The 26,280-nt window shown below is 43.8% G+C and overlaps 1 protein-coding gene across 1 annotated transcript; it reads right to left on the bottom strand.

The window, feature by feature from the left end:
* Nucleotides 1-22,546: 22,546 nt before the first annotated feature.
* Nucleotides 22,547-25,535, bottom strand: LOC147442757 (uncharacterized). The gene is given in 6 exon segments (XM_086529702.1): nucleotides 22,547-22,726; nucleotides 22,825-22,896; nucleotides 22,980-23,039; nucleotides 25,138-25,237; nucleotides 25,337-25,388; nucleotides 25,436-25,535. Coding segments are annotated over 6 exon segments (564 nt in total).
* Nucleotides 25,536-26,280: the final 745 nt, after the last annotated feature.

The raw sequence follows: 26,280 nt of genomic DNA, 5'->3' as shown, positions 1-26,280 counted from the left end.
TCTGTGTCATGGTCCGGATGGTTGTCAATGCCCAAGGATGGCCGCAAAGAGTGGCTGTGCATAATGGTCGCTGTGATGACGCTGTTGCCAGGGTCCCGCAGGTATAAGAATTTAAGGGCCACTAAAAGAGGAAGGACCACTCCCTGCAAGGCCATCACCAGCAAGATCGTCAGATCATTGGAAAACGTAGCCATTTTTGTGACATAGGAGATGATGCTTGGAGCTGATGGTACTGTACTCCTCACTTCACGCTGGGAGAGAACAATTTAGAGTAGGAAGCTAGCTTGGTTTTTTGTAGGTCTGTTGGATCTGCAAGTTTTGACAAACAGTCACCTTTTGAAGGAGCTGGGAGGGGGCATGCTCATAGATGAGGGAGGAAGCAAAGGTGACGACAAGGTGATGTCACACAACGAGGAGAAGCGTCATATAAGGGGGTGAGCAGTGTGTGGGAACTTGCGAGTCAAAATGGGGGTCGTGCTTGGACTACTCACAGGTGCAAAAGAGGGTGTTGAACACCGGCATGGTCGTTGAGCTTGCATGATGAGGTGTCATGGACATTGACAATGGGCGGAGTGGGGACAGGTGCAGTTTTATCTCTAATTTTGAGCAGTACTTTGAAACGTGGATTTTCGTTAAAGTTGAAACACGGATTTTCATCCGGTTTAGGGTCCAATTATCAATAGTATCCCCCGCCCCGCCCCCCATCTTCCCACATCGCAAGCTCCTTGTAGTGACCAGCAAGCTCTACAAGCTAGCATTGCAAGGACACACACACACACACACACACAAGCATCTGCCACTATTGTTGTCGATTCCCCTCCCCCGCATGAAGAAAACAATCTACTGAACAAAGGCGACCTACGCTTAGTTTCAAAAGCCAAGAGGAGGAGGAGGAATTGAGGCATCGCTCTACAACTCATCATCGACGGAGAAACAAACAAATAAATATGGGGGGAAAAGAAGATTAGATGCACTATTTTGCATCGATACGGAGCTCTGCTAATGGTTGGACTTGTAGAGCTAGAAAAAAACCTAGCTTTAATGTAATCCCAAATCTAAATTTTAATTTTGAACTTGAGAAAACCTACAACATGTAGAGAAATTTAGTGTAAAAACCTTGAACCCTCGCACTTCCTTGGTCCGCATGTATGCCAAATATGGTGCACTTCATAAAGCACAAAAAGTGCTTGAGGACCTTAATCTATGGGGTGTCGTCTATTGGAATGCACTCATTGTGGGATATGTCCAACTTGGGCAGCGACAAGAAGCTTTGGGCTATTTTCAACAGATGTGTTCAAAGCCAGGGTGTTTCTATGATGCAATCACATACGCTTGCATCTTGAAAGCAAGGCCCAAATGTAATCATGTACACTTGCACTTGCCAATATGGGCAAAAGAATTCACGATGATATTGTTAGTCAGGGGTTGTTGAAAAAGAATACATCATGCTTGCCACTACATTGGTCAGGACTTGCTGGGGGAGAGAGAGAGGCCGCCGAAGGCGGCCGGCCATACTATACTCTATATGAAGCAGCCTGAAATTCAGGCTGCTATGTGGCTTCAAATAAAATTCAGGCTATAGCCGATGGGGAGTTGATGGGTCACGACTCACAGGGAGTGGAGGGAAGGCTGCTATGTGTCTTCATATTGAGGCTGCACAGACGACGGGGAGTTGATTGGTCGCGACTCGCAGGGAATGGATCTGGTAGTTGTTGTCACGAGTCACCAAGCTGCTGCCATACTCTCTCTCTCGCCCTCTAGCTGAAGCAGGAGCCTTCACGAAGAGAATCTCTCTCTCTCTCTCTCTCTCTCTCTCTCTCTCTCTCTCTCTCTCTCTCTCTCTCTCTCTCTCTCTCTCTCTCTCTCTCTCTCTCTCTCTCTCTGTGTGTGTGTGTGTGTGTGTGTGTGTGTGTGTGTGTGTGTGTGTGTGTGTGTGTGTGTGTGTGTGTGTGTGTGTGTGTGTGTGACACACACAGACACAACAACTCAGTATGTGCTGTTGAGCTACCAACGCCCACGCACCCATGCACTATGCTACAGCCGCGTCCGCTGCTCGAATCGAAGGGCAGGAGATGTTCATATGAGTGTGAGTAGAGAAAGTTCTCTCTCTCTCTCACACACACAAGTAGGTGGAAGAGAGAGAGCTAATCATAGAAAGAGAGAGAGGCTGGCTTCCACTAATTGTAGCAGATCCAGAGGAGCATCAGGTTGCGTGTCCACTATCGCCGTGACCAAGGAGCATCTCCACCCCCCCACCCGACCCCATTGTCGTGATCACACAGGAACAACTCTCTCTCAGATGAGGTGCAACGCATTCATTGTAAGGATTCTGAAATGGCGCAGAGAGAGAGAGAGAGAGAGAGAGAGAGAGAGAGAGAGAGAGAGAGAGAGAGATTTTGTTGATGAATCAGTTCATCATTATCTTCTGCATCATCACCTCCGTCATATCAAGGAGGAGCAGCAGGCAGAACGCAGGGTCCACATGCTAGGAGAGGGTGCCCTACTAGGCTACTTGAAGCTCGAACTGCAACTCGAGAATCTCTCTTGTCAGGAGCAACGAAAGAGATGCAGCTCAGCACATCACACACACACACACACACACACACACACACACACACACACACACACACACACACACACGCAGTGCACAAGAAACAATGGCGACAAGCTATTTGGTTCAAGGTGGAGCCATCGTTGTGGCCTTTATATCCCTTCATTGGGCTTGATTAGGGAAGCCGTTTTACTTTCAATATCCTCATCGTGGTACCCATGAAGGTCCATCGCAGTCTCTAATCAAATATACTACATGCATTTTTGTGTTGGCCGTGTCAAGAAGCGTCTGATCACAATTGCCCCCAATATACTGCCCTTGCACTAACCACTGAGATTGTTGCAGCAAACGGCCTCTTAAATGTCCCAAAAGGACCCTTCTATGGAATGGGCTGCTAATTTCCCAGCACCCATGCACGCATCAAACTCTCCTCAAGGGATTGAGCCAAGGACTTGAGGGGGCCAACTGCCTAGCCATGTGTATTGGCCTGGAGTCAGCTCCTCCCCCGCCTCGGCCAAGGACCTGAGGGGGCCAACTGCCTGGCCATGTGTATCGGTCTGGAGTCACCTCCCCAGTAGAGGCGACGCTTCACCTCACCTCAGTAGCAGAGGTTCTACATGATATTTTAGCCATTTTTGCAAAGTAAGAAGATGTACTCTTGATACCTATTGTTCTCATATAGTGCTACATGTCATAAACTTTTTCTCCGAAGGCATCACATACCTTAGGTTTATTATTATATAAGTTAATGATACACACACACAGAGGCCTCATAAAACACGTAATTCTATAACCAACACACCTACATACACGGTTGCGTAAATACATAACCACATTAACAGAAGACTATGAAACCTTTTTCGCACGATTTGTCTAACAACCAACTATTATATCTATTCAAAAATTCTAGAAACCTATACTCTTATCACCTGTATGAGATCATGTATTTAAAAAGAAAACTTTAAAAGCAATTGCAAAGCAAAAGCGTGATAGTTAGAAATCATGGGAGGACGAAGAAGTGAATGTATCCATGGTCTTTACAAGTCTAGCCTGAGTAAAAACATGAGAGAATTAGGGAAAATTAGTCACGGTGACATGGATTGCATTGCTATGAAAACCATCAAAGTGAACACATTCAGCTTATTGACAACATGATAATTGTTCTAAAATATGTAATTCAACCTCTTTAGTGCCAATGCAGGAATCAATTATAAATATACTACTAGGTATTTATAGTTCTTTTTCGCCACTGAATGCGACGTGACACGTCCTCTTGCTCTGCAATGTTAATTGAAGAGAGTACATAGGTGCACGAGTGATTTAACACTGGAGAGAGAGAGAGAGAGAGAGAGAGAGAGAGAGAGAGAGAGAGGACCACCCACGAGAACTGGATACAGGACTCTGTGTGTGTGTGTGTGTGTGTGTGTGTGTGTGACAAAACCCATCCAAAGAGAGAGCCACTCAGAGTTCTGACATGTGTGTCATTAATTTAAGTTGTGTCATAGTAAGAGCGAGCGAGACCCGCCGGTAGGTGGGTCGCGCAAGCTTGTGTTTCCAAAAGAGCTGCCTCTTGCGTCTTGGTCATGCCCATTGGACCCAAGTGTACGTGTGTGATTTCCATAAATGCGGCCTGACTCCTGACTCTGGTTCTCGTCTGTCCGAGTGTGTACGAAAGCGCGTCGCATGTGTCCACCTACACCAATTAACTATAGTAAGTCACAAGGCTTTCACTCAAAAAACAACTTTTGTCATGTGAAGCTTGCTAGTAATCATGACAAGCAACATGCTAGTTATAGGATCAGCATCATCATCTTCTGATGAGCCAGGAGCTACGTCAGTACGTCTTGGTGAAGCCCAAGCGCTAATGGATTTCAAGAAAGGTATCGCCGCTGATCCTCTCGGGCGGCTCGCATCTTGGGCCAACTCATCAACCAGGGCCATGCACTGCTTCGCCTGCCTGGAGCGGTATTATCTGCGACGCGCAGAAGCAGCATGTCACCAGCCTTAACTTTGCAAGCTCTAATCTCTTGGGCTCCATATCCCCCTATCTCCCTCGCCTTCCTCCCTGCTTTTTCATACCTCAACCTCTCCCACAACTTCCTTAATGGAAGCCTCCCCACCAGCCTCTTTCTTCCTCATCTTCAACACCTCGATCTCTCCTCCAACTTGCTCGATGGGTTGCTACCAGACTCCTTTGCAAATCTATCCGCCCTGCTTAATTACACTTGACTTGAGCCTTAATTACTTTGTTGGTAACATTCCACCATCCTTGGGTCAGTGCAAGGATTTACGGAAGCTTTACCTAGTGGAGACCGGCCTCAGTGGCAGGATCCCATCACAAATTTGGCAGCTTCCGGCTCTGATCGAGCTCGAAATTGTTGTAGCGGAAGATTCAGCAAGTTTCAAAGCATCTTTGCCAGAGAAATTCCCCAGCTGCCCTACCATCAGGGCTCTGGCGCTTAGCAATGTCATTGCTAGAGGGTCAGCCTTCCCCGCCTGTCTGGGCCAGTGCAAGCAGTTACAGGATTTGTTTCTTGATGTAATTGGTCTTGAGGGTGTCATTCCTCCAGAATTTTGGCAGTTACCTTTGCTGCATATGCTGGTGGTGCAGGACTCAGAAGTATCAGATTCCATAGACAACTCTAATGGGAGGCCATTCAAGCTTCACGGGTCGTTGCCGTCGAGCTTTTCCTGCAGTCCAACCATCACAATGCTAGCTATCGACGGAGTTAACCTCACAGGTGAATTACCTTCTTCCTTAGGGCAATGCAAGTCTCTGCAATCGATAGATTTGTCCCATGGTAGCCTTCACGGTGCCATCCCAATTAAAGCTTTGGGGAACCTTAGTAATCTTGAAGTGCCTTCAAAGCCAAATGCTCACAGGGACAATACCCAAGGAACTATTCCAAAGTTCAGGGTTGTTAAGAATAAGATTAGGAGACAACAGAGAATTGACTGGAGCCATTCCTAGGGAGGTGGGGGGGCTCACACAACTCGAGCATCTCTCTTTGCATACAACATCTCTTTTGGGGCCTGTACCAGAGGAGCTTTGTAATTGCACCGAATTGGTATGGCTTGACTTAGCGTGGGCACGCCTGCCAGGTGGAGTGGGAAACATATTGAACTGTTTTGCAAAGCTAGCTAAATTGGAGACGCTTGGATGGCAATATAATGCTTTTTATGGGGAGGTGTCCATGAAGGCGCTAAATAATCTTACCCGGCTTCAGTATCTTGATATGGGATGGTTGTGAAGCAAATAGGAACTGATGCTAATCGATAAACAACAACTAATCTAACAAAGTAAATAATGAGAGAGAGAGACATTGCAGTGTAGCAAGGAAATGAAGCTAACTTGTATTGATAAAATGAAATGAGAACTTGCACACTTTTGAACATAACAGAGGTGCCTTTATATACATTAGGCAAGGGGAGCCTTATTGGGTAAGTGCTAGGATGAAGGGACGTTACCTAAATTAGGGGGAGATGATTTAGGGGGTGGGTGAGATGATTGAGGTAGTGAGTGAGCACCGTTATAGTGATAGGATATTTCACATCCCCCCGTAACGGTGAACACCTCATTACATGGGAAAATCCCCCCCTTAAGGAGGTGTGCAAGCAGTAGGCACAAGGAACAAAGTTCGACATGCTATAGTTTGGGTGGTAGCATGTACTGATTTGGTGAGGAAATCTGCCCAATTGTGAGCAGTGGGCACATATTGCAACTTTAAAAAACCATTGGCGACCAATTCCTTGATGAAGTGATAACTGATTTTGATGTGCTTTAGTTTGTTGGAGAAACTTGGGGAAGCAGCCAGAGCAATTGCAGATTGGTTGTCGCAGTAGAGGGTTATGGCTTCTTCCGAGATAGGGTATGGAAGTTGAAATTCGTGAATGAGCTCAGAAATCCAGAGAGCTTCCCTAGAAGCAAGAGCGGCAGCTACATATTCGGCTTAAGTCGATGAAGAGGCAATTGAAGATTGTTGCTTGGTTTGCCAGGATATTGGTGCACCTGAAAGAGAGAATATATAGCCACCTGTGGAGAAGCAGCGGGGATCATCCCCTGCCCAATGGGTGTCGACATAGCCACTCAGAGAGATAGGTGTAGTGGGATCATAAGCATAAGTGAGAGCATAGTGCTTAGTGGTCAGGAGATAGCGAAGTGTGCGTTTTGCAGCTTGCTTGTGTGCTTTGCATGGCTGTGACATAGCGCAAGATAAGATATGGCCGGTGTAGCAGAGATCAAAGTGAGTGTAGGATATCAGATAACGAAGCTGACCACAAAACTTGGGATAATGAAGAGAAGGCCAATAGAGCTCATCAGCGGGAGAGTAGGCATGAAATTCAGGTGCTAAATTGTGTTTGAGAGGAAGGGGACTAAATTCAGGAGACCAAGTACTCATGCCATAATAAGTGAGAAGCTCTTCAATGTATTTTACCTGGGTGAGTTTGATCCACTTGATATAGGGGTCACGAAGCACTTGAATGCCGAGAAAATACGTCATTGGTCTCTTGTCACTTACACGGAATTCTTGTTGGAGACAGTCGATGGCGCGCAATACCATGATTTCGGTGGTGCCGATGAGTGGGATATCATCCACAAATAATCCCAGAATAGCGAGGCCATCATTTGTACGCCAGATGAAGATATTGAAATCGACAGTGAGTCGCTCCCAACCACATGCAATTAGATAATTGTGTATGCGTGTATACCATTCACGTGCAAACTGTTTGAGGCCATATAGGCTTATTTATCTTGCAAACATAATCAGGATAATATGGATTTGCAAAGTGCGGGGGTTGGGTCATGTAAACAAGCTCGTAGAGCAAGCCGTGCAAAAAAACTATTTTAATGTCAAGGTGATGTAGGGACAAATTATACTTTGCAGCTATAGCGATTAAAAGTCTAAATGCAGTTAGGCCTAGAACAGGGGAGTATGTATCAAAATAATCTACACCATACCTCTGTGTATAGCCGCGAGCGACAAGTCTGGCTTTGTAACGCTCAATTCTGCCATCCGAGAAGTACTTTTTCTTCAATAGCCATTTGCATGTGACTATATTGTGATGCTTTGGCGGTGGAACAAGATCCCAAGTATGGGCTTCTTCGAGTGCCTGAAGCTCAGCTTGAATTGCTTCGTGCCATAAATCTCCCTCACTGGATGAGAGTGCATCGACGATCGAGATTGGCAGAATATCTTCGATTGGAGCGGGTGGGGTGGTCGATTGAGGTTCTTCTTGGAGAACAACCGAGAAGCTTGTAGCAACGTAAATATCTGCTAATGACCTTGTGCGGACGCGACTGCTAGAAGCTGCCTGATCAAGATGTTGTGCTGATGGTGATGAATCCGACGAGGTGCGGGTGGTGGGAGATGTCGTCGAGGTTGAAGTAAGTGGTTTGACCTCGTTGATCCCCGATGGAATAGGTTGATTTGAGGGGGTGGCATGAGAATCCTCCACTGGCGAGGGAACCGATGTCGAGGTGTGTGATAGGAGGAGGCAAAACAAGATGGGTCTCGGGTAGGGGCTGCCAACAAGGAGGGAGCAGGGAGTGGCATTGAACTCTTGCGGGCAGTTTGGTAGGTCCGAACCATAATGGGCGAGGGTGGGGTTCGCAAGGCGGGTGGCCGATGGTCAGAAACGCTGCCAAGGGTGATATTTCATACTGTGTGGCGAGGTGAAAAAGTAATGGAAGATGGTGCAGCAGGGGCCGGATTGTGCCGTGTGTAGCCGAGAGGGGATGGGGAAAGTTGATAGGCCCCCAAGGGATGCTTATGGTGGAGAAATCCATGTTGTGGCGAGCTGCTGCTATTCAGGTTGGCGAGGACTCCTGGCGACGCTGCAACCGGATGTGGCGCAGCCTAGGAGAGTGGCGCAACTGGGAAAAATGGTGCAACAGAATGCAAGTGAGGTGGGTGGCTCCATGGGGTGGAGAATGAGGCGTGTTCAGCTGCAGGGGGAGGATAATGGCGTGGAGGGTTGAGCTGCGCAGGTTGGTGTGTGTGTGGAAAGCGAGCAGGGAGAGCTGTGGTTGAAGAAGAATCGGGATGCGTAGGGTATGCAGTGCGCATGGGAGAGAGAGGGGCTAATATGGGCGCCTCAGAATCCACATGGCGGCATGTAGCCGTGTTGCTAATTGGAGAGGGTGGTGAGGTGGTAAGAGTGGATTCATGCGGGATTTTACTCGGAGAAGGGAAGCGAGCCAAGAAATGAGCGGGATAGCGAGCCGGTGGGTGGACTTCATGCGGAGGAGAGTGAGTATTGGAGGGAGAAGGGCCTTGGAGGATGAAATCCTCATCAAAAATGACGGTTCTGACATGAATGAATTTGTGGAGCTCAGGTTGATGGAGGCGATAAGCTTTGACTCCAAGGCAATCTCCGTAGCCGACGAAGATGGTGCGGGTGGCTCTTGGTGATAACTTGGAGACGGGGTTGGTTGCGAGAGGATATGCTATGCTACCAAAAATGCGAAGATGGCCAAGGCTCGGCGGGTTGCCATACCATAGAGCGTATAGAGTGGTATTTGGATTTTGAGAGGACGGGATCCGATTCTGTACATAGCATGCGGTGGCCGTAGATTCTTCCCAGTAACTGTCTGCTAGACTGGCTTGAATGAGCATGGCGCGAGCAGCATAAAAAATGGTGTGATTCTTGAGCTCGGCCCGACCGTTTTGTTGAGGGTGAGCAAGGATGGTATATTCATGACGAATACCCGCCGTGTGGCAGATATCCCGAAACTGATGGGATGTGTATTCCCTGCCATTGTCGGTGCGGAGTACCTTGATGTTCCGATCATGCTGGTTTTCAGCCAGTGCTTTGAAGCGGCTAAAATATGTGATAGTTGAAGCTTTATCAGGCATGTAATAGACAACTGTGAACTTGGAGTAGTCATGAATAAAAGTGAGCATATAAAGGTTGCCAGTGAGTGATTTGACAGGCAAGGGGCCACAGACATCAGAATGAATGAATGAGATCAAGCGGTGCGGAAGCGCGTGATGACGATGTAGGAAAAGGTGCATGATGTGATTTGGCGAAAATGAATCCTTCACAGAGGGTAATGGGAGTGAGATGCTTGGGAAAACCGAGGGCAAGCTGGCGGTGTGTGAGCTGATGTAAAACATGTTGAGAAATTTGACCTAGTCTATAGTGCCATTTGAGGGTGGTGTCGTGTGGGGAAGATTGTGTAGAAGATGCAAGAGCATGTGCAGGAGATGAATCACCTAGAGGGTAGAGTCGCCCAACCTGGGGTACTTGAAGATTGATATGCTGGCCATTGACATCTCGGGCTTGTATGTTGCAACCATTTTTGGTGAATTTAATGGTAATAACTGAAAAGGTTAGCTCGCTAACAGAAATAAGATTTTTCTTTAAGCCAGGTACATAATAAACTTTAGATATAGTAGTGCATAGGCCATTGGGAAGATTGATGGTGACATCGCCATAGGCTGTAGCAAGTTGGAGGCTATTATCTCCGAGACAGACTTCTAGGGGAGTGTGGAGATAGGTTAAATTTGAAAGCCAATGAAATTGATAAGTCATATGGTGGGTGGCACCAGTGTCAAGTAGCCAGAGATTAGGGGATGAAATATGGAGAGTAGCGGCATATAATTGCATAGGATAAGAAGGGTTATTCTCATATATAGATATATCAGCATAATGAGCTTGGCCATGAGAGGAGGGTGAAGACAGAAGGGGTCTAGCCCCCCCTGAGGGTATGACGGATAAAATTGAGGATATGCAGCAGGAGGCCGAAAATTACCTTGATTACGGGGTTGCCGACAATCCTTTGCAATATGACCAAACCGATGGCAATTTGTGCATTGCTTCGGGCTTGAATGATGCTTCTTTCCATGGTTGTGGTGCTGACGAGGAGGGCCAGAGTGGTTGAACGTCTTCTTGCCGGGGTGAGGTTTGTGAGGTTTAGCCATAGTGACTAATGCCATAGACTTTTGTGAGCCGTTGGTGTGGTCGCGAAGGGTTTCTTCTTGTTGATTCTTTGCTATAGATTCTGTAGCTGTAGATTTTCCGTCGTGGCTTGGGTGGTAATGAAGGCCCTCCATGATGCGGGAAGGGAGGCCAACAAGAGCATGGACTGCAGCTCTTCAGGGATTGCTAGCCCTGATATGAGTACTTCGTCTAGAAGTATCTGCCAAGTTTCTAAAAACTTGGATGAGGACTGACCTTCTTGCATAGTGGTGTTTTACCAGTTTCTTGATCAGGGAAACTTGGTAAACGAGGTCGGTATGCTCGTAGTTCTTCTCAAAGAACTTCAAAATAGCATTGGCGGTGGTGAGCTTCTTCACCATTTGGACTTGCCGGTCTTGGCAATGGAGAATAAGCTACATCTTGGCACTATTATTTTTACTTTGCCAAGCATTGTAGACATCGGAGATGCCAATAGGATCCTTGTCTTTGGGTTTGTCGGGTTGAGCTTCGACGCCCGACGTAATTTCCCAGAGTTGAAGCTGTGTAAGGTAAAGCTCCATCCCTATCTTTCATACTTGGTAATTCGTGCCGTTGAGTTTGTCGATGACATAGCGAGGCTTGTATGCGGCAGAGGACATAGAGATGACTCGGCCATCGTGCAAGGCTCCGGATTCCTTGACTTGAACGAGCCAACCTTCGAGTGCTTGGAAGATAATAGAGAGGGGCTCTATGTGCTAGCTATGACTGAGATGCAAGGGGCTAAGGCGAGTTCCTAAGCTCTACGATGCTCTGATACCATGTGAAGCAAATAGGAACTGATGCTAATCGATAAACAACAACTAATCTAACAAAGTAAATAATGAGAGAGAGAGAGAGAGAGAGAGAGAGAGAGAGAGAGAGAGACACTGCAGTGTAGTAAGGAAATGAAGCTAACTTGTATTGATAAAATGAAATGAGAACTTGCACACTTTTGAACATATCAGAGGTGCCTTTATATAGAGGTGCCTTTATATACATTAGGCAAGGGAAGCCGTATTGGGTAAGTGCTAGGATAAAGGGACGTTACCTAAATTAGGGGGAGATGATTTATGGGGTGGGTGAGATGATTGAGGCAGTGAGTGAGCACCGTTATAGTGATAGGATATTTCACAATGGTGTGGGTTATAAGTTGGCTAGGCAATCTCTCCAGCCTGCAGCATCTGGGCTTTCGATTGAACAACCTGTCGGGGCCTATTCCACTAGCGCTTGCTCAGCTCCAAGTACTGACACTTTTTGGACCTTACTAACAACACGCTAACTGGCAGCCTTTCAGAGGAGTTCGTTCTAGGTTTGGCTAATAAAAGCACAGCTCTTGCTATCAGATGATGAGCTAGAAGGTGCTATTCCTAGCCCGATAGGAAGATTGCAAAAGTTGCAGGTATTTTATCTAAATCAAAACCACATCCAAGGAAGCATTCCACCCAGCCTTGGCAACTGTACTGCTTTACAGGACCTCGTCCTCGCCAACAATCAACTGGAGGGTACGATTCCTGCCACTCTGGGCCAATTACTCACTAGCTTGAGCCAAAACTTACTGCTCTGAGGCTCTCAGGCAACCAGCTTTCGGGAGAAATTCCCAAAGAGCTTGGCGCATTGGCCCAGCTTAAAGTTCTTGACCTCTCCAAAAACCGCCTTGTTGGGCATGTTCCCACCACATCTCTTGAGAATTGCACCAGGTTGTTGTGGGAGAGACGTAAAGTTTGGAGACTCAGTGGGAGAATAGACAACTTTCATCTCTCAAAGCTACAGCAACTCGCAACATTCAGAGCACAACAAAACAATTTCATGGGAGGCTTGCCTAATGGCTTCACAAGTTGTAAGAATCTTGTACTCTTAATTTGATGTGCAAAGGAATAACCCGTCGGGGACTTTGCCCTCTGCTCACAATATTGGATTGATGAAACTGCGGGTGCTGGTGATGAGCAACAATCAGCTAAGCGGGGAGATTCCCGGATGGGTGTGGAATCTTTCCATGCTGCAGGTGCTTGTTCTCTCCGACAACCATTTTCATGGCAACATGCCAACCACAGTCATCCATCTTGACTACTTCAAGCAAGATCAAAGCTACATCTCAAAACAAACCACACTCTATGAGGAAGTACCCCAAACCATCAAGGGCACCTATCAAATTCTCTCTTACATACTCAACACTAGAATCTTCTTTCACATATCTATGAACTACTTAGAGGGGGAGATTGTAGAAAGCTTTGGTGAGCTTGTTGGCCTCACTCGCCTCAACCTTTCACATAACCACATTCAAAGCAAAATTCCAAAGAGTCTTGGAAAACTTTACAATCTAGATGAGTTAGACCTCTCTTATAACAACCTCCCAGGCCACATTCCTGAAGAGCTTGGACAGTTAAGGGGGCTCTCCGTGGTACACTAGTCATACAACCATCTATAAGGCCCCATTCCCACAACAAATAACTTCAACACCAGGTACAACTACACCAGCTTTGAAGGTAACTCATGCTTGTGTGGGACCCCCCTACCAGTGAATTGCTCAAGTAATAAGCCACCCGTTACACACAACGGATCTAAACAATATGTTGATGAGGGACTGGCATGGTCATTTATAGATTGGGTAGGTAGCTTTGCATCCTTTTGGGCGTTGCTTATAGGATATCCCATTGGACTTGTTTGGGGGTTCTATTTTCTATACCACTTTCGAATCATCGCCCTAGATAATATTAACGTACTTAGCCTTGACTATTATGTATCTTCTAAAATGCAATCATGGTATGTCATATATAGATATATGGTACCCACTATGGTAGGGTAAACCCATTGAGTCTTGCACCAACCGGCTAACCTTAGAACCCCCTTGCACATTATGTAGGCACTCACCTAGGCACAATACAACACCTCTATCACCCTCATTCCCTCTCTGGCACTTCCGAATGGGTACATGAGAAGGTCCTCGAGAAGGTCATGCATTGTGGGAACGGGAGCATAACCTTCACCCACACACCTCTCTTCTTGTCACATCTCTCTAGATTGAAAAAGTTGTCTTGCACTTGTCAAAGAGCTCATTCGTTTTCACCGCTACATGTATGTGTGTGTGTGTGTGTGTGTGTGTGTGTGTGTGTGTGTGTGTGTGTGTGTGTGTGTGTGTGTGTGTGTGTGTGTGTGTATGTATGTATGTATGTATGTATGTATATATATATATATATATATATATAGATAGATAGATAGATAGAGAGAGAGAGAGAGAGTATAAGCATCCTCAAGGGTTATAATATGACCTATGGGACCAAACCAAACATGTCAAATGCTCTATGCTGAGATAATCAATGACTCTCGATGCTTGAAGATTATGGATATGAGGGTGGCAAGTGAGTATTCGTAAATTAGCTGCTAGGAGGCGACAAATGTGACAAAAGCAACTTCAAATGTGATCAAAGCCAAGCACTTAAGTAGGGTATGAAGCTAAGAGTAATGAAGTTGCATTGGGCAAAGTGTGCAACAATGGAGAACACTTCCCAAATGCCCCAATGCCATGTCTCACATCAAAGTGGGTGGGCGCAAAGCTGCATCATTGCCAAGGTGCACAGTGGTCGGGATCGAGGTAGGTTCAAGCATCTGTGGGTGAGTTGAGTAGATCATCTCTTAGAGGTTGGCATGCTTTTTCAATTGATGACAATGTGGTAATCTGGATTGCTATAAGTTGTCATAACTCCATTATCTAAGCTTGCTATTTGAACTCTTCAATGATCACCATCTCATCATCAAGGCTATCATGATTCAATGTCGCTCTCTCATATAGCTTTTATGGACAATTTTTTTCTTGGTTTGAAAATCCATGCTCCAAACACAACTTCATTTTAGTGTTTTAGCGTGAAGGGATGATGACAAAGCTACTCTAATTTCCTTTTTGTGAGCACATTCAGCCTTTAATTTTGTGAAACTTAATAAGGTTTGGTCCCACGTATTAAGTTACAACTCTATCTCCAACTCTACAAGGTCTCCAATGCACACACACACACACACAGAGTCTATGTGCACATTTATGATTGATTATCCAACAATAGTTTGACTTGTGAAAACTATTGAACCATACAATGGAACTAAACTAGATCAAATGTATGTACAAAAAAAGAGAGTTCAATTTTGCAAAAAGATACAAAATTTCTTTACAAACTGAAAAAATATATTCATTGAGTTTTAATACAATTATCATGGAAGAACAATAATAAAAAAACACAATCCGGTAATGTTAGGAATCCAAATCAACTTATGGATGATGACCTTTTTCTATCGATGTAGTTTCCATTGTATCGCCAAGACAGAGACTCTTACCTACCACCATCCATTAAGAAACACAAGCACATTAGTACTAGCATTACTTGGGAAGATATGTGTCAATGACCCCTTCCCCTTCTTTTATTAGTGTCAAAAATTACAAAGAGACTAACAACTAAGCAGAGATTAAGGAATGTCGAGCTATAAAAAATGGTTGAGGTGCAATATAATCAAACAAAGGAGCACATCCATAGTCTTTAGCAGAATCAAGTAGAGTTGTATACGTTCATCCAGGTGAGAGAGTGTACCAACAGTCAAGTTAAACTTAGTGATTTTCAATTGCCATGCATTTCTCCAATTGTCCTTCAATCCGAGCCATGAGCTATGAACAATAGGGCAGATAACAGAGCCATCTTATCTTATGGTTTAAACAAGAGAGTTTCAAAAAAACCAACACTGAATCAAAAATCTTATCCCCAGTTGGACATTGACAGTCCACGCCAAGGTTTATGTCTATGTCATGTAAAGCAAGAATTTTTAGAGTGAAATAAAGGACTAATAGCCTCTCCTGAAAAATGGAGAGATGAGACCAAACCGAATCGCTGACATTATGCTCACCATGAACATAGTAGCCAGGGACTAGGGAATCTTTTAAGATAGTGGACATGACCGCAAAATCAAATCAAGCATAGACTGACCTAAAGGAGAGGGAGATGCTTTAGGATTCAACTTGAAAAAGCCAACAAGAAGAGACATGATTAAGAAGCAGTGAATAGATATACATTGGGATAATGGTGACATGAGTCCTTAGAAGGAGCAAGTTCATCTCTCTCTCTCTCTCTCTCTCTCTCTCTCTCTCTCTCTCTCTCTCTCTCTCTCTCTCTCTCTCTCTCTCTCTCTCTCTCTCTCTCTCTCTCTCTCTCTCTCTCTCTCTCTCTCTCTCTCTCTCTGTGGCCAAAATTTATCTGTTACACACCACCATAACCCTACTGCGTCCACTATATTTGTGAGTCTCCAGTGTCCAAATTTATCAATGATTGGAGCAGTCAGGTTCATCTAGGCAGTTTTGTCCTTGTGACGGAATGCACTTCACAGTCTCCCACAAAAAGAAAACCCTAAATGGGTGTACTTCACAAAAGTCTTGCCTCAACGTAATCCCCCTTGAATTTGAAGGTGGAAAAACCCAAAGGTATTGCCCATAGCGTAAAACCTGCAATATACCTTTGAAATTTTCTGTTTTAGTTTAACATAATGTTAGAAAAAAGACTTATTTCAAGTTTAGCATTAAAAAAACATAAGGGTCCAATGAAGTGTGTCCTAGATTTTTTTTGAATCCCACACTTCTATCCTATAGACTACGTATTGTAACCAAATAGAGAGAGGGAGAACCAAAGATATGCAAAAGGATCTTAAGCATGAGGCTAAGTTAAAAGAAGTGAAACAACATAGAAGCAGTGGTGATGGTAGACGTGATAACATACATGAACACGGCAATTGACACGATGTTAGAAGTCTAAGAAGAGATGCTGGCAGAAATTGAAATAGGCATGATCGACATGATGATGGAGATCAGGGTAGATACAATGGACATCATAGAAGGTGTGATAGACGAAGAGACCATGATAGAAAGGATGAAATATAGAAGGGATTGTGATCAAAGGACTCACACAAAGCATGATGATTGTGGGATAGATACAATGGATATGTTGACAGTAATGATGATGGTGAACAAGGAGAGTTGATCAGGAGGGATCGAGATGAGAAAAAGTCTTGTTGTTCTGAAGGTCATTCTAAAGGTCAACTTGTCCACTTTAGTATGCCAGCTATTAGAGCTTAAAATTGGTTCCCCTTTTTCTTGATTAAGAGAAAGAAAGCCCGAGATCCCCTGTTTCCCATAGCTTTCTTTTGTGTTGTGGTAGAGAGAGAGAGAGAGAGAGAGAGAGAGAGAGAGAGAGAGAGAGAGAGAGAGAGAGAGAGAGAGAGAGAGAGAGAGCTCTTTCTCCTCAGTTGGCTTCTTTACATGTCGCTTCTTCAGTCAAGTGAGAGAACTTTCCTTCTTTGCTTTACTAGAAGTCAAGAGCAAGCGAGAGTGCATGGAAAGCTCACCTTCCTCCCTTCTTATTCACCTTGATCGAGAGGGAAAGAGATTGTCGATGCAATTTCCCCCCTTCCTACTCATTCTTCACCCATGTTCTCTCGAAGCGCTCTCCTTGCCTTCTTATCCCCCTTCACACACTACTCCTCCCTTCTTCTGCTCCTTTCAGTCGAGAGAGGGAACACAAGCTTCAAGACGAGCTTAGTAGAGAGAGAGAGAGAGAGAGAGAGAGAGAGAGAGAGAGAGAGAGAGAGAGAGAGAGAGAGAGAGAGAGAGAGAGATAATTTTCTTCTTTGTATCCTCATTCTCCTCTCTCCCCTTCATTACCACTTGGTTCGTGACCCCTGCTCTTATCTTGCCTTTCCACCGAATTTCCCCTTATCTCCCCTTTGCCTCCTGCCCATCAAACATGGCACTGTGACTGATGTGGCATATGACGAGCCTTGATGACATGGCAATGGATGGATGGAGGTGCACCACAGCCGGCACGAGTAGAGCCAAATCATAGAAACTCGGGCTACTGAGGAGGTGCGCACATGAACGCTTTTGCAAGCTGTCGTGGATCCAACATCTGACGTGGCATTCAAAGTGAAGCTGTTGTGTTTTTTGCGTGAAAGTAGGGTAGCGTACACAACTGAACGCTATGTTTGTTGGTAGTGCAAGTACCTTTTGAAATCGCCACCATGTGAGCAACCTGTCTGCAGTTTCCTCCAACTGCAGCTCCATCACAGGGCAACAACCCACCCTACTTGGTAGCAAACTCCACCTGCATCCTTCCAAAATCAACTAGTAGTAGTTACCAATTGGAAGGGATGACCTACTCTAGTCGAGCAATTGCGCTGCATCTTCTAGTAAGTGCAGCTATTGGCATTCCAAATTACTGCATGTAATTGCACAAGCTTAGTGCCTTACAAAACGACCACCGCCTCTAGCCTCGAGCATTGATCCACATCAAAAAATTACTTAATAGCACCACCGTTCGCTCTTAAAAGGTGCGGCCCTCTCTGTGTTTCCAAGGGAAGAAGCTCAGAGCTAGCGAGATGAAACCTCCAAGCAACCTGGACCATCCTTGCACACTAAGGTATCATATGTCTACTCTCTCTCTCTCTCTCTCTCTCTCTCTCTCTCTCTCTCTCTCTCTCTCTCTCTCTCTCTCTCTCTCTCTCTCTCTCTCTCTCTCTCGGAAAGGTGCAGACCAAATTAGCACCTTTTCCACTTTGGCAATGAAGAAAATACTTTTTTGTGTTAAAGTAGCAAAACCTACCTCACCTTATAGCTTATGGTGGTTGTTGTAATTCTTGCAAAGAAATAAAATGGAGCAGCAATGCCCTACTCATTTGCAACCAGGCTCTCCACTTTTGAGTGTGTTCACAACATATGGGCCTCTACATTTTGTCCATCGATACCAACCACCTCCTCCAATTCAGCCACAATTCTTGCCCATGGAGACGGTCCCCTCACCCCCCCCACCCGGTGGATTTCGTCAACTTCTGTAAGCTGGCGACTACATTATGCACAATCATGTCAATTTGCAGTTGCCTCATTCTTTGAGGCTCCACAACCTGTCACCAAACCCCATAGACCACAACAAAATGGTAGGCATTTCTGCAACGGCTCCGCCTTGATCCATGTAAGTGTTCCTATTGAGCATTCTGCCACTTGGATATCCAATTTTTCAAAGTGTCGATGGCTCCCTGGAATCTAAACCTACTCTCCTTCTTGCCATGGAGGAGAACATACCTCTGTTATGCTCGAGATTCCCTCTCAGCAAGGAAATGAAGTAAGCTCAGGCACAATACTATGTCTTCAGCAGTGGCGCAAAGAGACCCAAAGATAACTCGAAGAAAGGTTTGGAGTGGTCAACCACAAGGGTCTTGTGCTTGATCGATGTCTTCAAAGAAAAGTGGACAAGCCTAGGCAAAGGAAACTTCAAGCAAAAACACTGGTCCGACATCACTCAACAAATGACCTTGAGGTTTTTGTTCACCTACTCGGCCCAACAATGCAAAAATAAATGGGATTCTCTTCGGAAGACCTGCCAGATAGAGAAAAGGCACTATGAAAATCTCTAATTATTTACCGTGGCCTTTTACCATTTTTTGTACAGAGAAGATCCAAAATCAGATGGAGAGGGAAGAGAGAGAAGGGCACGGGGGCGGGGGTGTGTTTGTATTTAAATTATTACCTCAAATATTTCCGCGATTATTACCATAGTATTTACCTCAGATATTGCCACTACTATTACCGCGTTTATTCTCGTGGCAATATTTAGCGCCTAGACTTTCAGATTCTGGCTTAAACATGTCCCCCCCCTCCCCCTCCCCTCAAATTTGGGTGTTTCCCTCTAAAAAAAAGTTGAAGAATATTATGAAATTTTTAAAATTTAAAAAAAGATATGAAAATGTGAAACAATAGCTAGCTATCTAGGATTACACTTGGTTACAACTAAACTAATCACTATCACTTGATGCACATAATGGAACATGTTCACAAACTTAGAGAGAGGAAGAGGGGTGAGACAGAGATGAATGGATTACACGACCAAAAAATTTCATAACCTACATGCAAAATGTTTATGAATCATCTTCCAAAAGATCCCTACAAGACACGTCATACAACTCCAAGCCCATGGCTCCTAAATCAATAAAGAGAGAAAAGGAATTGTCGTTTCTGGATGCATTGGCTTCATCATCTTCAAATTTTTCATCATCCATCTCATCATCTTCATCATCATGAAAATTGTCCTCGCTAAGACTTGCCACCGGACTTGATTCATCGACCTCTCTCTCCTCTGTCTCCCCCTCATCCAAAGTAGGAGGTGGAAGAGGGTCGAAGATGGTCTCCACTTCGTTAGTGGAAAAAATGGGTCTCTCCCGAGGTGTTACGGGAATTACAAACCAAAGTTTTGGTTGGTGGATTATTGGGATATAGATGACTAAAGAAGAGAAGCTCAAAGTGAGTATCATTGGTATAGTTAATGTTACAAGCAAATAAAAGGTAGTCACTCACTTGCTCACAATTGCGCGATAAAACTCTATGTGATGCACAATAGAGTCCACCATGGCCATTCTTATGTCATCTAGACACATTTGCAAACCACTTACTCTCGAAGATGAAGGTATGAAAGGTTCCGAGAGGGATTTGAAATGACATTAGAAGGAAAATCATTGACATGGTTTCAAAACATTTCACCGAGGTCAATCATGGACTTAAATACATTAGCTTAGGGATTTGTAGCTGCATGTTCCAAAACTGGGATCAAACATAATAGGTAGCTAAAATTATAGCTTCAAACAGAAACAAGGTGAGTCTGTTAGGGATTATGCAACTAGGATGAAGCAATACATTGCAAGATGCCCAGAACTAGAAATTATACCAGCAAAAATAATATTAGTGTCATTGTTTCTAAAAGGATTGCTAAACAAAGAACTTCATGCTATATTGTATAGCAAGAAACATATGACCCTCGAAGAGTGTGTATTAGATGCTATTGACTTGGGAGACAATTGTGATATTTTCAACAAAGAAGATATCCCTAAGGATACTCAGAGTGAGAAAACAACATCCACAAAACCAACAAAAGTTGGAACAGCTATTGGAGCACCACTAACAACCATAGAAAAAGGATGAACAAAATGATGAATAACATGCAAAAAGCACATATGAGAGGACCAGGGCAAGGGATACCTCAACAAGGACAACCGATTAGGCCACAAAAATGGTGTTCTATCAAGGGTAAATGGACCAACCATGAGACCAATGAGTGCTATTACCGACCAAAGTACGATGAAAATGTTCAATATGTGACCATGAGGCCACAAGGACAACCCATGTACAGATATTAGCCTAATATGGCCCCAGTACAAAGACCACCAATGGGTATGGAAAGACTGCAACCAGTGTTGGGTCAACAACCTCCATATCTTGGACATAATGCAGTGCCTGTAAAGCACATGCATTCAGAAGGAGTCATAGATGAACAAGCACTAGTGTCTGTTACACCTTATGTTGAGCCTAACCCATCTACAGTAATGGTAGAAGGGGAGTGGTATAATTCACATCCACCTCCAATGGAAGGACTAGTGACTTATGCTACACCTGAGCTTACACCGATGTACTATGTAGCTTATCAAGGTGTTAGATCTCCTATGGTAAGACCCATGATTAAGCCAAGGACTAGAAACCGCCATAATTGTGGTGTAGATGATCATTGGAAAATGAATGTCTAGAACCTGACAAGAACATTAAGCTCGTTGAAGCTTTTTGTACACAATGTTGCAAAAAGAATGGACACTTACTTCCCTGAAGATTGTCCAAAAAATCCATTAAACAAGGAAAAGATAGTAGTGCATGTAGTTCAAGTGATACCTAGTAGCTCTTCGGAAAGTGAACCTACTGTTCCAATCAAGGTGATCACTAGAGCCTAGGCTAAGAAAAAGAAACATAACTCTCCTGATGAATCAGAGAATACTAAATATTTCTTTTAAAAGACCAAGAAAAGAAGAAGTCAAAGGTGTGAGATGAGAAAACAGAAACAAAGGGATGAAATTGAGGAAAACCCAAGAAACTATTCTAAGAAAAAGTGAAAGAAATAGGAAGTGAAATCAAGGAAACCACAATGAAATCTGGAGGATCAATTTTGGTAGATTAAATTTTTGAGCCAATCAATGCAGCCTTAGAAGCTTACCAAGTAGGACTTAAAGCATGCTGAAACATGGAAAACAAATGGAGAAACTATCCTTCTCCAGATATGGAAGCAACCAAGCTTAAAGCTTATCAAAATTTGGTAAGAAGTACTCAAGAAATGCTGGAAAAACAAAAACTTAAGCTTGAGAGTATAGCAAAACCTGAGGAGCTTGTGGTAGAAAATAGTAAAGAGAAATCCGAAGTTCCGGTAGAGCCCCACCTTGAAACTAAAGAGCCAGAACTCATAGTGCCTGACAGTGAAGATGCTTTACATTTTTTCCTGCAAGGATTTCATCTTTCAATTGTATATCGTTAGAGGGTTTTCCTTTTTTCATAAGGAAAATGTATGGGAATTTAAATCCCACATAGGATAATAAGGGAGATTTTACCTTATGTAAAAATATTGTAGAAATATTCATAGCGTAGGAATGAGGCTTTTTCATTAAAGGTTTTTCTAAGGAATGTGGAAATCAGTTTTTCCTAACTAGGAAAAGGACTCAACCACAACTTGGAAAAATAATTCCTCTTGGAAAAATAGTAGTTCCAAAAAAAAACCTTTTTCCCCATGTGGAAAAATAAAAAATCCTTCACCGAGTAGAAAAAAGAGATGGAAACTCATTTGTTCATATGGAAAAATTGACACCAAACTTTTTATGTGGAAATATTAGAAGTTCCTCCTCAACCAAATTTCACAAGCTTTGTTAGCTTGGTCGCTAGATTACAATACATCGCATCGAATTTTACCTCTAGGCTCATTAAAATTGTCTATAGATCGTAGACATCATGGGCTAATTTCCCAACATTCATCATTCTAACTTCTGAGAATGCTCAAGATCATAAAATCAATCCTTCTAAGAATGCTCAAGATCCTTAAGTACACATGGGGACATCCAATATAATAAGTGCAAAGAAAATTTTCAATGATTCTTAAAGACAGTCTCAAAAATTTCAAATGGCAAAGTGCCTTCAAATAGAGGCTTTGTTGGTGGTGATCCACTCAACATAACATCTTAGAAGATGTTATATTGGTTCATTTTATGTGTGCAATTTTGAAAATGCGCTTTGTGCACACTCTTTAGATCTTTTATGGTAGACCAAAGATGACCATACATAACATCCACATCATCAAGGGCCATCGCTTCCATTGCAATTGCCTCCATATCATCGGTGCTTGGAACATGCACCACCACCTTCCAAATCAAGCAAAATTATAGTCATTACATTGAATTAGATTTGTCACCACAAATAGGTAAAATAGCACAATGCAATTTATTTTCTTATCACATACCTCTTCAGCGAGCCTTTCAATGAATCTTGAGGGCTTTTTGATAATCCTACATGATCTACTTGTTGTAGACATCTACACAAGGACAGTTTTAAGGGTTTAGTATTTTGAATGTACATGATTTCTTGAAATTACCAAGAGACATTTTTTTCACTTACATTCGAACGATTCCCATTGCCCGCAGAAGCAAGAACTTGGTTGGTCAGATCACTCAATGCCTATGTAGGATGAGACATATCAATAGTTCATTGTACATTCTTGCATAATTGGAGTTCAAAACAAGACATACCTTTCTTTCATTAATTGATTGTTTGTTTGTCCTCTTTTTCAAAGGTTTTTCTCTACCATTGTTCTATTCAAGAGAGAACACCCTATTGAGTATATGTCACACAATATATGTATCTAATCTTGTAGACATTCAAAGCACTAAACACATGGTGTTAGTGCTTACCATCATCGTGGAAGAGATGCTAGCGAATTTTTTTTCCTTTTCTGTTGACATTGATTGCTTTCTCCTAGACATCACTACTTGAAAACCTTAGAGAATTGGAGAGAGAGAGAGAGAGAGAGAGAGAGGGGTCAATTTTCTCTTTGTCTATATTTATATAAACATCTAGAGCTAATCTGGGGTTCATCATTTGTTAGCTCACTTCATCCTCAACTACTGCATGTTTCCTAAAATCTAAATGTTGCAACTTGGAGCACTCCATTTTGAGCCACTTGAATGAGAGGAAATCATAGGCTCCTACCAATATTTTAGAGTCAGTAACTAATCTAAAGAACCCTTATTATGCAACAAGAAAGAACTGATTGAAAAATCATATCCACCAATTGCATAATTTTAAATACAAAAGTGAGGTGTAGTTGCATAAGTCACAAATGAAATGTGTGTGTGTGTGTGTGTGTGTGTGTGTGTTTGTTTTGAGAGAGAGAGAGAGAGAGAGAGAGTTAGAGAGAGTTGGAGACTAACTTGTTCACCCATCCACTCGTTTTCTGGATTGTGCGAATAATGATAAGAAGCATTCATCATACTTACATGATGGTCACATCCATATAGAATCTCACCCCAAATGGTCTGAACCGTGTTAGACAATTTCTCTACCTGATGTTCTAGATTACTCAAAGGTGCCATCAGAATATCCTAAAACATTAGAAGTACAACAATTAAACTTTCATAGGTTAATTGGCTCGTGAAATTCACCAAGAGAGGCACATGTGACACTACCCCAAGCAAACAATAATAAGAATAGGTCTGCCAAAGTGTTTCGTTAACGGGAATCTACAAAGATCTCTTGGCCTTAGGAGAAAGGCAAAAGGAAAGGGCATAATTTTGCATTTTTAATGGGAGTGCTAAAAGACAAGCAAGTGAAAGAGAGGGAGGGCGGGGGAGGGGGATTCTTACGCATGCGACCAGAAGGTAAGCCAACGGCAGAGATTGAGAAGACAATCGACGCACATGCTAAGATGTCGTACCAACTTTGCTTTTTTTTCTATGGTGGTCTTTGTATGCATGCATATGGTTACACACGGTACACTAGCTTGGTGCAAATTATCCTCTATTTGTGCAACGTGCTGTGAAGGATCTAGGATCTCTAACATTTGGAAATAAATAATGAGCCATGATTTTAGAGACTAGTGAATAGATCGGTTGCGAAGGGAAAATGGAATCTCTTGAAATTCGATTTTGGGCTTATTCGAGGGCATCCGAGAAGATCTTTTGTTGGAAATCAGAGTTTTCGAATCTTTCTATTCCCAGATTACCCCAGATAGTTTGTCGCAAATTCCCAAACTGCCCTTCAAATTTTCATGCAAAGTGTTGAGAACGATCTCTAACATTTGGAAATAAACAATGAGCCATGATTTTAGAGACTTGTGAATAGATCGGTTGCGAAGGGAAAATGGAATCTCTTGAAATTCGATTTTGGGCTTATTCGAATGCATCCGAGAAGATCTTTTGTTGGAAATCAGAGTTTCCGAATCTTTTTATCCCCAGATTACCCCAGATAGTTTGTCGCAAATTCCCAAAATGCTCTTCAAATTTTCCAAGATTCCCAAAATATCCTGGTTTTGAGATTAAACCTCTCCAAAGGTAAAGAAATTCGTAGCTTTTCATAAGAAGTCGGCTGATTGTCTATCAATGCAATTTCGTAAGGAATTTGAGTTGGTTATGTAGGCTTTGGAGACGAATTGCTTCAGTACGTACTGGGTCCATCTTGCATTTCAACAATTAATTATGAAAGAATATTCGTTTTGGCTATATGGTGCAAAGGAAAAAGCTACCTGGTAGTCCGTTCCCATGCTACGATGCACACCAACTAGGTCTGCATAGATCCCGTGATGTTGGTTTGCGTCCTCTGACCATTGCAGCTGCTCTTCTTGGTTGAACTCTGGCATGTTCGCACACCGACTGTGATTGCTGCTGGGTCGTGCCATCCCCTCAAGACATGCACACCTGTGTCTCTACCACCACCCTCAGCCAGCCACCCACCCCCCCCAAGGCTGGTCGACTGCATACCATTGGGTGATCGACATGAGAGAGAGAGCCTCTATGCCAGCAACCTCCTCCCCTCCGCTACCCCACACACCTAATGTGTCGCCATGGATGATAGTGAGCAGCTGGGCGACCTGAACACAAGCTAGCCATCGAGGCCATTGGAGTGCTAGGACTGACGAGCGAGCTGGAATGCGCAATCCAGCAGCACGCCTCCTGTCATCTACACAACAAAAAAAACCTTTCTGTTGGCCTCCGTGTACACTTGGCATTCTTGCTCTCTCTCTCTCTCTCTCTCTCTCTCTCTCTCTCTCTCCACGTTACATCTCCCGGCTTTTTCACCCACCTGTCCACCTGGCAAGCCTTTTTTTTCCAAAGTTCAACCCGATTTCCTTTTGCTTTGTAAAGTATCTTGGTAGATTCTTACAAAAGGAAATGAAAAAAAGATTAGAGCGACATACTTGCATGCTAAGCACTCGAAAACGGATCTCAACTGCTGAAAAGAAATAAAGATGAGAAAATCTTGAAGAATTCAGCGATGCCGCGTGTGTGAGAGAGAGAGGAGAGACTCGTCTGTCGGTAGAAGCGGAGCTCAGACGAAGGTATTTTTTTCGTTCGATGTCATGGGAGCAATGTCTCTCTGATCGTGCATGCCATGGCGAGGATAGGGAAAGGCACGGAGCAGAGCGCCGCTGTGATGTCAAATCAAGCTACACACTTGGTCAGGCCTTCTCTCTCTCTCTCTCTCTCTCTCTCTCTCTCTCTCTCTCTCTCTCTTTATCTCTCTCCTCAAGTGTGTGCAGCCCTCGCTGCTTTGCTACCTACAAAGGCTCGCTGCGGTGGTGTGATGCAATGGTCGAGACCATGCGGTGCATGAGATTGGGGTTGGATTGGGCACAGAGCACTGATGTGAGGAGCACAGCAATAGCTATGCGCTAGAGGGGGGAGGGCTACGTGAGAACAGCCCA

The sequence above is a fragment of the Adiantum capillus-veneris genome, chromosome 14, assembly GCF_014529385.1.
Source record: "Adiantum capillus-veneris isolate H3 chromosome 14, ASM1452938v2, whole genome shotgun sequence".
NCBI classification, from domain to species: Eukaryota; Viridiplantae; Streptophyta; class Polypodiopsida; order Polypodiales; family Pteridaceae; genus Adiantum; species Adiantum capillus-veneris.
The sequence above is the reverse complement of the archived record's forward strand: the minus strand, read 5'-3'. Positions and strand labels throughout refer to the sequence as shown.